This window comes from Marmota flaviventris (assembly GCF_047511675.1).
Source record: "Marmota flaviventris isolate mMarFla1 chromosome 17 unlocalized genomic scaffold, mMarFla1.hap1 SUPER_17_unloc_1, whole genome shotgun sequence".
NCBI lineage: Eukaryota > Metazoa > Chordata > Mammalia > Rodentia > Sciuridae > Marmota > Marmota flaviventris.
In genome coordinates, this window is record NW_027287693.1 from 863,419 (window position 1) to 874,373 (window position 10,955).

Below are 10,955 nucleotides of genomic sequence, written 5' to 3' on the forward strand. Positions count from 1 at the left end.
ATCAAACATCATGGACAGCATGATGCTATTAGAGGAACTACCAATTTAAAAAGAGTTTCAGAGCATACAATTTCAATAATTTTAAAAAACAGAAGTGAACCCCAATTTTCAAAGTCCCATAAGGATTGTTGCACAGGAAATACAGTTAAAAAGAAAATGCAACAGTTCCCAAACTAGGCTGCATATCAAAAGCACAAGGAGCTTTTTGGAAATAATGCAAGGGAAGTTTTTTAAATAGAGATTCCTGTTCATCACTTACCTACTCAACCAAAATGTCCAGGAGGTGGGGCTGGGAAATCTGCATTTTAAAAGAACGCCTGGGTGACTCAGTTCCAAAATGCCAGGTAGAGAATCTTGCAAGGAGTGGCTGGCCTTAGGTAACTCCTTGCAATAAAAGCTAAAAATCTAAAGCTGCTCTAAATACAATGTGACCTTCCTTTGATGAATCAGGAAACTTCAGGATCGTCCTATGCCACTGGGTCATAATTCACTACTAGTGACTAGTTGGTGTACTGGCAAAACCAGAAAGTAAGAAAAAGTAAATGAAGACTTCCTATTGGTAGAAAGCTGGAAAAACCAGCTCTTTTTTACTATCAGATTTAAAGAGCTGGTCCTCTCCCAGAAGAAAGAAGGTTTTATGCTTGCTTTAAAAGAAGAAAATGTTTCAAAACATGTAGTACATGTAGTACTCTTAACTGCTTAGCTCCACTTCAGATGTAAACAGACTCAAATGCATCAAAAATGTGGGATATTCAGCCTGAATAAGAAAAGTAAAGGAAGAACTTCGTGACAATCTAATGAAGAGAAAGGATCATGGGTTTAGACTGGCATAACAGGATTAGATAAGACCAATGTCCCAACCATGGCAGCTGTTAAATCCTGGGAGCAGGAAGAAAGGAGGTATATTTACACCTGAGGCCAATGATTACTTACCTGAGATGGCTTTTATCTGAGATATAAAAGGATATTCTACTAAGGGCTCAACTATTTTTAGGATTTTAAAACTCCAGGACTATAAGGTCACAAAATAAAATGAACTTTTCCCTATGTCAGAACTTTTCTCTATTTAAGAATGGGAGATTGTGTGTTTGTGTATGAAAAGACTGTCCTTATAATTGAAAAATCTTTTTTATACGAACATCAAATAACATTGTCAATAACCAGTAACCAAACAAAAATAATCATGGAGCTGCAGATATCTCTCAGTGGTAGAATGTGTTCATCATGAAGGAGGCCCTGGGTTAGATCCCCAGTACCACAATAATAACAATAACCACCATCAAACAGTAACCATCACCAAACTAGTAGTCATTATCAAACAACAATAATAAAAACAAAGCAGCTCTTCCCTTGAGACTTCACCAATGGCAATCTAAACCATCTGTTCTCATTAAACTCTAAATTACACCTTAACTCTGTATTGCAGAGGTTATGAATTTCCAAAGTACAGAGGTTAAATCTTGTGCTCTCCAAACACAAACATTACTGTCAGTACAAGTTTGGTATAAAAGTCTCTGTCATTAAAACAGCAACAGTATTAAAAATTCTATTACAAGAATAAAAATCAAGGTGGAATTAGTCCAACAGTCCTTAAGTTTCTGTAGGTGTTTTCACAAAGTACTGAGTGACACTAATACAGACAGGAGTGGCTGGCTGTATTAAACATCACAGTGCACATGTAAGTAGAAAAGAAAAGGTGCCCTTTTCTTTGTTTTTGTTGATGTTTCCTCATCTTAAACACTGGTCAATGAAAATGCCTTTTCCACTAATAGGAACAGTATTCTTATTAAATGGCACTAGGCAGAGTTATGTCAACTGACTGGGCCAAGAGAAAGTTTGAAAACAAATTGTTGAGCTTTCTGAGAACAGCTCTCTCTTTGTGCTCATTATTTTAACAGTTGGCTAAAGTGGTCAATTTAGAGGATTTATAATCCTCAATCCCAATGTAAACAGGATAACAGCTGATCAATATGAGAAGTTTTAATGGGCTGTTCTTCATAATTAGGTAGACATTAAAATGTGTGTATATCCTAAATGACATATATTCACGCACAATCAAGTTATTGGTCCTGACACATCAATCTGCAGCTGTTATGCACAATATACAAACATTTTCAAACTTAAGAAAATAATACCTCTAAATAAACCCTAACTTATGAACTGTACTCTGAAGTCCAGAATTAAGAAATACGCAATAAAATTTACGAAATGCTTTTCATCATATGTTTCCTTGAATGTGAAAGAGAATGCAATCAGGGAAAAGGGTAAAGTTGTCAAACCTGAAATCCCCTTACCAGAAAAAGAAATATGGCCAGCTTTCAGTTCTAGATCTCTGTATACAAACTCTGCCTAGGCCCATGTCCCCTGACTATTTGAGTTCCTAGAAAAATGGTACAATACATGAACAGCCTTGCCTTCATTTCGATACACTAACCATCACTGAGAGAACCACAGGGCTCTCAGTTGTAGTAACAGTGGTGACAGGAAGTCTCTGCTCTTTAAACCACCAGTCCAAAGGATGCAAAGGAACTTACTGCTTTCTGAAAAGGCTATATGCACCCTACAATGTTTGTTCATCTGTCACTCTGCCCTGTAACCAGGGTGCAAAGTGACAGTTATGGGCAAAGCCCTATTTCCAAGCTAACAATAATTCTTTCCTGTAGTAGTCTGGGAAGAGTGTGGTACTTTTTGTTTTGGGGTTTTTTTTTTTGGTTCTGGAGATTGAACCCAGGGACACTTTATCACTGAGGTACATTCTCAGCCCTTTTAATTTTTTTGAGACAGGGTCTTACTAGGCTGCTGAGGCTGGCCTCAAACTTGCCATCCTCCTGCCTCTGCCTCCTAAGCAGCTGAGATTACAGGCGTGCGCCACCATGCGCGGTCACTCTTCCTTGACTACACAGTTTTTCCCCCTATAACAAATGACAGACCAATAAGAAGAAGAAAATATGCTGTTGTCTCTTCTGCCAGCCCAAAATCAAGCTCTGAGCAGGCAGATCCGCGGAGGCTCTGGGCTCCCCTGGTCCAGCCAGACTTCCCCATGCCCAGTCAAATGTCTCCCGGGCAGCCAGCTGGAGAGAGGCCCCACTTCCCTCTCTGCCTTGCCCAGTGCCGCACAGTGGCGACCTTTCACACATCCTGGAGAGGACGACTCCCAGGAGAAGGAACTGCGGACCCTGTGGGATAAGAGCTGCATTCCCAAACTTCTCCATCATACCTCCAAACTCCAAGCCTCTCTCCTTCAGCCTCCTCCTTCATCCGAGCAGCCCGCGGGGCTCCTCAACTAGGAAGGGGACAAGCTAGCTCTTACAGAGGGGAGAGCAGGCCGCCGCAAACCTGCCTCAGTTTCCTCTGCCTTACAAAGAGGCGTCCTGCCCCACAAGCCAGCTGGACCTGCCAGTCTCTAAGGCGCTTGGGTATAGCGGAGGACACACCGTCCCGGGTTACCATCCCCGGTTACCGTCCCCGTGGGTGAAATGCTTTGAGGGCACTTTCAATGGGACAGGTGTGGGCTACCCTGAACGCAGAGACTTCCAGCGATGAAGGTGCTTCCCCACCCCTGGAGGGCAGGGAGAGCCCCAGGCCGCGCCCCACACGGAGGAGGCGACCCCAGCCCACACTCTGGGGTACCGGAGGCCGAGGAGCGGCCCCCGTCCTCCCACCAGACCCCACCCCAGGCCCGGCGTCCCGCGGACCCCAGCGCCGCCGCCGCCGCCGCCTCCTCACCTGCCGCGGCCGCCTGCCCGGCCCGCACCTGGGTTAAGGAGGGGAGGGGAGAGGCCGGATCCGGGCCCAGACACCTCAGACAGGGGGGGTGCGGGCTTCGCCGCGGCGGCGTCTCCGGGGCTGAGGGGCACAGGGGGGCGGTCGCGACATCCTCACGGGCGGCCCCAGGAAGTCGCCCCCCCCAACCCATCCCCTGGCGGCTCGGCGCGGCCGCTCCCGCCCCTCGCGCGGCTCCGCCCCCGGATCGCCCCGCCCCCGCCCGGGAGCGCGCCTCCGCCCTGCCGCTCCACCATAGAGAGGAGCGAGGAGCGCGGCGGCTGGAGCGCGCCCCCCGCGCGCGCCCCCTGGCGGAGCCGAGGCTCGGAGGCGGGGCCGGCAGGAGCCGGTGAAGCTTGGGTGCGCAGAAAGCCGGGCGTCTGGGGCGCCTTGTTACCTGAGCCACACAACTCTGATGCCCGAGCGAAGGGTCAGGGTCTGAGTCTCGGCTGGGCCTAGCCCCGGTGTGATGACCTTGAGCGACTCCCTTAACTTCTTTGAATTCGTTTCATAGAGTTTGGAAGTTGCCTCACTTTGGTAGCTTGGCGTTCCGCACCCAGTGCTTTGGGCGGGCGATGAGTCCCCAGTCCCCCGCGGAAGAAACCCGGCCTGGTCGAGGTCCCACAGTTGGGAGATGCGGGAAGCCCGAGCTCTGGAACATCAGGACCCGTCCTTGTCCGCTCGCGCTCTGGCACCTCCCTCCTGTAGCATCTCCCAGTCTAAACCCCTGGGATTAGTGCTTTCGCCTTAGGAAGGTTGGGAAACTGCTGAGAAAGGCTGTGGTAGACTGCAGATGACCTCGCCAAGGAACCACCTGGGCCATTCATCCGCTGAGTACCTTTCAACAAGGCACTTAACCTTTCTGAACTCTTCCCCATCCCAGGAATTTAGGTTGCCCTGAGAATTAAATGACCTGATGCCCTAGCATTTAGTAAACTATAATGCACGAGGATAGCATAGGGGATCCTTAGCCAACCTGAGCTAAAAAGATGCCTAGGTATGAACATAAATAAATGCTAATCCTTCTTTTGACTGGTGTCTAATGACACAATTTCCTTGTATTTATTTATTCATTTTTTTATTTATTTTTGTTGTGTTGGGGATCAAACCCAGAGCCTTGCCACTTTTAAACTATATCCCCAGCTCCTTGTATTTTAAATAAGGAATATCATAAGAAAAATTGATATAAAAATATATACGCATCAGGCTTTGTCATTTTATAAATATCTTTATTTCCAATCCTCAAAACAGCCCAGGAAACCCAGCGTGGTGGCTCTTATATGCAATCCCAGCTACTCCATGGACTGAGGCAGAATTGCAAATTCGAAACCAACTTGGGCAACTAGTGAGACCTTTTCTCAAAATAAAAAATAAAAGGGGCTGGAGATGTTGCTCAGTGGTAAAGCACCCCTGCTTTCAAATCCCAGTACAAAAAAAAACCGTAAACTTGAGTGCTATTATTTCATGTTATCATATTAAGTAATTTACCCAAAACCATACAGATAAGCTGGAATGTGAAACCACTTCTTTTCCTTCACCTGGAATGCACAGAAAGATCTAGAAGTTTTCTATATCTGAATTAAATGTGCCCATATTTTTTCCTACCTGGCTATTTATGTAACTTTCCTTGATGCAATTCCCTGTCTTCTCTGTTTCTTGCCAGAGGTTTATTCTTGCCCACAAAAAGAATAAAGTCCCTCTTTTCCCTCTCTGGTTCCTTTTCCCTTGAGATGCCGACATTGTCCATCCTCTCTTGTTTCTGAAATGGATTCCTGAGCAGTGACAGAGGTGTAGTGTTCTCCACGACAACTCTTCTCTGCATATGAATCATACCCAGAGAAAATATAATAGGTCCAAAATAAGGGTAAAATGAGAGTCAGGGATATCCTTTTTGTAAACTTGGTTTATAAACTGAGTGCTGAGTTCTGAAAGGGAGTGCATTTAATCCACTAATTGGACCCAGTAATTTGGAGTCTGGATTCATGACATCCCATGGAAATCTTTCTCTGGGCCCTCTGGTCCACATTATGGCTAAATCATTGGAATGCTGCTAAATAATGTGCATATCATTGAAGCGATGAGGCCTCGGAGCTGCATTTACCCATACTCCTCTTTTCTCCACCTTAGGCATTATCACCATCACTATTTTTCATCTTTATCGTGCCTTTCCACAGAGGCACTCCATAATGTACCCATTGTGCAAGTAATCTGAAATCCTTTTCGGTGAGCAATAGTATTTAGTAGTAATAAAACACTAATTTGTCTACCAAGTGACATATTTATAGGAGCTGTTTACTTTGACATATTTTTATTATTTCTACTCATTTGCTAAGTACTTTCCAATACATATTTATGAAGCACATGCCTTTCCCCAAACAGTAGTAAAAAAATAAATCTTATTATTTATTTTATTAGTAGCAAAAAGGCTTGTAAATCCTAGTGCCCTGATTTTTGTTAGTTCTGGCAAGAACTGGAAGAATTAATAGTGATTGAACACCTACTATGTGCCAGATTTTCTGCTGAAAGTTCACTTTACATAAATTACCTGTTTAATTCCCCTGAGATATATATTTTACCAATAAGGAAAATGTAATTCGCCTGCAACATAGATTTTACCAGTAGGACAGAGACATTATCTTGTCCAAGGAACTCAGCCAGGAAGGGCTTAGCAGGGTTTTGAACCTAGATCTTTCCCTGATTCCTAAATCCTGTATCATCGTTCTACTTCACTAGGCACCCCAGTGGAATTTCTCAGGACCTCATATATTCTGTAAAACACAGAGTATCCCTTTCTGAGACAGGCTGCAGAGGTTATGCCAGAATGGAACACTTAAACATACACAGGATGCTAGCCCTAATTTATTTATGGGTAAATTATGTATTAATTCCAAGGGAGTTATTCCCTAGGAAATCAGTGGTAGTATAGCTCCCAAAAAGAAGGACCCAAACTGAAGCCATTCTGAAAACAAGACTGGCCACATTGTTTGCAAGCACAGTATAAAATGAGGACCCTTGGTCAGAAATTCAAAATTACAAGATGGCCATAACACAGCTTTAAACTAAGTGCTGGGCCCTTCTGAGCAAGGTGTCCGGGATGACTGCACCAGTCACACCACCACAAAGCTGCCCTTCCTAGACAGAAGCTCTCACCAGTATCTCTAAGGCATCATGAGCCTCCCAATGATATGAGATTGAGTGCCTATGATACACCTGGTAATATGATATTACCTATGATATTTGGCACTTTACATAAGCTACATGACCCTAAAACTAGTCTATGAAATAGGCATTATTTTTCCCATTCCTCAGTGGATGAAACTGTCTTCAAAAGGCCAAGTCACTCATCCACTGTCATAAAACAAGTAAATATCAGAGCTAAGACCAACTTACTTGAAATGTTAAAAATCCTGCTCCTTAGCTGGGCATGGTGGCACACACCAATAATCCCAGTGACTCAGGAGTCTGAGGCAGAAGGACTGCCAAGTTCAAGGCCAGCCTCAACACTTTAGTGAGACCCTCAGAAACTGAATGAGACCCTGTCTCAAAATTTTAAAAAAGGTTGGGGATGTTGCTTAGTAGTAAAGCACCCCTGGATTTAATTCCCATTAACAAAAAAGAAAAAAAAAATGTTCCTTAACTTTGTATCCTTTTCAGCACTGGTCCTTTGTCTTCTGGCAAAACATAAACATAAACTGATGCTATAATGTCCAGAGACTATGAAGGATCCAGGGAAGCTGGGCACGGCACGGTGGCACATGCCTGTAATCCTAGCTGGTCAGGAGGCTAAGGCAGGAGGGTTGTGAATTCAAAGCCAGTCTTAGCAATTTAACGAGGCCCTAAGCAACTAAGTGAGACTCTGTCTCTAAATAAAATACAAAAAAGGGACTGGGGATGTGGATCAGTGGTTAAGTGCCCCTGGGCTCAATCCCCTGTGCCCCTCACTGTGCCCAAAAGACGCCAGGGAAGAAAAGGGACTTGAGTGTTACTCAAGGAGTCCATATGTGCTGCAACTAAAACACCTGTTCCAAGATTGGTGGGAAACACTAGAGGTGTTTGGGTTTTGTTTAGTTTTATGGGGGTAGGGGGGTTGGGGGGTGGTATGGTGCCAGGGAGGGAACCCAGGGCCTCATGCATACTGGGCAAGAATTCTACCAGAGCCACCTACCCTCCAAGTTCTAACTCAATGATAAAATAGGATGATAGCTATTGTTGCTTCTACCTACAGAATACTGGAAGTTAATCTAACCAGTGCAGTAGATAAGAAAAAATGTTGAAAAGCATTCAGAAAACTTTTTTTTATTTGTCCTGCTGTGTTGAGAATTGAACCAAAGGCCTTATACATGCTAGGCAAGTACTCTACCACAGAGCTTCATCCTCAGCTCCCAGGGTCCCCTTTGATTCATTATATACCTAACTCTAAAAGGAAAATAAAGGGCGAGGGGCTGGGGATACAGCTCAGTGGTAGACTGCTTACCTAGCATAAATGAGGCCCTGGATTTAACCTTCAGTACCACAAGAGCCTTCTCTAATGCCCATTTTCCACACACAAAATTGCAGTTGTAACTCTACCCAGACAGTTCCATGTTAGAACACAGCAAAAACCTAGAGGGATATGCATCTAAATCCCTTATCTCCTCCTGGCTCATGTCTCAGGGATGCAAAGCCCCGTTGTTTTTTATTCAGCTTTATTTCCCCCTAAACCTCCACTTCTCTTTAATACTAATGATATCTGCCTTCTCCGAGTGTTTGTCACTCTCTCTTCCCTAGGGAAAATCAGAAAAAGCTGATAAAGTAGATCTCTGATCCAGAGTTTTATGGTGAGCTAAGCTGAAAGAGGTTGGGATATATGCAGCCTTTGCGGCTACCATGGCAAAATATGAAAAAAGAATTTTGTTAAAACACTTGCATACTTATAGCTGAAGGCAATGTGAAGTTGGGAAGAAGTGGGTTAGGCATCAGATAGATTCAAGTTTGGAGTCCCGTGCTATCACTTATTGGCTTTACGTCACTGAGCTCTCACTTACCATCTGTAAGATAGAAAGATTCCCTGTGTCACACAGCTGTTCTAATGACACCATGAGTCACGTGTACAGGGCCTGAACAAACATAAGGGAGCCTGGATGAACTTGCCCTCTAGACTATGGCAGGCCCACCCAATGTCTGATTCCCCTACACTCTCCCTCCTTTCCAGTAGGCCACAGCATTTGCTTCAGGAAAACCCACCCCCAGCCCCAGCTCCAGGGCTATTTCCTGGCTGATCTCAACCAATCACAGCAGCCCCACTTCCTCTGCCAGTTACTGAAATAGACATGGGTGCATGAAGCAATTCGACTAATCAGATACAGAGTAAGTCAGCTTTGGTTAGAAGGAACTTCTACATTTTCCTTATTCTTCAAAGGACAAAAGTAGGTGATCCCTTTCCTGCTTGTAGATTTTGTCATATCTGGATTGATGCTCAGAGTGGTATCAATCCAGAGGGCAAGTTCTTTTGATGAGGGCAACAAGCTTTAAGACAAAATACAAAACGAGAACAGAGCGGAAAGGCCCTCTGCTACCAATCTTGGACTTCACATTATCAGAGATGAGTGACCTTGTTGATGCATCTTTAAGCTAAGTTTTAAAACTTGCAGTGCAATGTGGCCTCAATAATACACAGAGGAGTGGGATGTAGCTCAGTGGGAGAGCACTTGCCTAGCATGCGTGAGAACTTAATCCCCAGCACCAAAAAGAGGTGGTAGGTGGGGGACTTCTGCCTGACAGTCTTTAGTTCAAGTGCCATGCCATCAGTGCTAGCACATAGTAAGAACTTAACATTAATTCCATCTTATTTCAAATAAAGGACATACCAGTCTCCTGTAGAGGGTTGTAAAAAGTGACTATGGGAACTTAATGACTATCTAGATCAAGAAGACATTCCTGCATTCCTCCTTGGCCATCTTTAAAATGTGTTTAATCCCACTCATTTCATAAGCACCCATAAAATGGAAAAATAAGAGAAAAATTGACAGGGAGCTCTTGGAGTGGAGCTTGGGCTCCTGGGCAGACACATGAACAGAAAGTAAAGGTGACTAGTACAGGGGAGCTATTATGAACATCTAGCCCATGATTGGGACATAAGGGAGGATGTCAGGGTGGGTATGCATCAGGCACTGTGAGGGAAAGGCAAAGGCATGCACGTAAGCCAAGGGAACAAAAGACTCCCTGGCAGGAGAACCCACCTGCTGGAGGCCTTTTAAGAGCCTGCAGTGTGGTACAGCCAGGATGGAGAGTGGAGCAGCATGCAGGCAAGACAAAGGCCTGGTCTAGGAACAAGAGCCAAAGGGATAAAGCAGGCCACCCAGGTGCCAGCAGCAATGCTGCCTGGTGGCCTGGAGTAGCCAGGAATAGAACACTCTCCCATGGCTAGTGTGAGCACCTGGGCAAAGGCTGTGCAGCTCAGCTGCAGCCATGCCCCAGCAGAAACACAACTATGAGGCTGGAAACTGCAAGGCCCCGTGGGGATAGCAACAGTCCTGACCTATGAACTAAGAGTCCCGGTGCAAGCCCTTGTTCTGCCCTGGGACTGCCACTTTTCCTTTAAGCCCCAAGTTCTTTTATAAATGACACCATGGGCCAGGTGATCTTTATATGCCCCTCAAACTGCACTTTTCGAGGGTTCTCAGTCAGGTAGGAAGTACCTAAACTCACACAGGGAACAGGACAAGTCTGTCCAGGACAGAGGGGGCAACCAGGCCCCCTCGAATGCCAGCTTCAACTGACAAGTAGCATCTGTCTGTAGTGCTGCACTGAGGAAAAACTGCAAAGTACTCCAAGTTCTACAGAAAAGAGTGGCTGCGATGGCTGATGATATCTGCCGTGGGCTCTGGATGCCCAAATGGCACCATAAAGGGCAGGGCTATGCCATTCCTAGCTTAATGCAGTGCTTCTTACTATGACTCCAGGAAAGTGCCAATCAAAATGGTGTAAAGATTCTGAAGACTGATTTTGTCCTAGGGTCTTCTGTGGGATCAAGAATCAGGGTTTAGATTCACCAATCCTGTCCTCACTCAGACACCCCTGTGCAGGCCTGCCGCTCATTGCTCATCCTCCCTGCTTGTTACTATCCGTTTCAGTCATCACCCATAAATGTCTGTATCTTCTAAGTGTAACTCTGACCCCCTTTTCCTGCACCCAGGACACAACTGATTACACAA

General features: G+C 45.1%; 1 protein-coding gene across 2 annotated transcripts in view; it reads right to left on the reverse strand.

Annotated features, from left to right (window-relative positions):
• The window catches only part of LOC114082774 (E3 ubiquitin-protein ligase rififylin), a 786,130-nt gene extending 782,184 nt beyond the window's left edge, over positions 1-3,946 (reverse strand). The window contains exon 1 of one of the 2 annotated variants that reach the window (XR_011705826.1): positions 3,727-3,800. Coding sequence is in view for 1 of the 2 variants with exons in the window: in XM_034635367.2 (XP_034491258.2) it covers positions 3,727-3,916 (190 nt within the window). In the remaining variant the exon portion in view is untranslated. Of the gene's footprint in view, positions 1-3,726 lie in introns of both variants that reach the window. The other variant, XM_034635367.2, reaches the window with a different exon arrangement.
• Between the last annotated feature and the right edge of the window lie 7,009 nt (positions 3,947-10,955).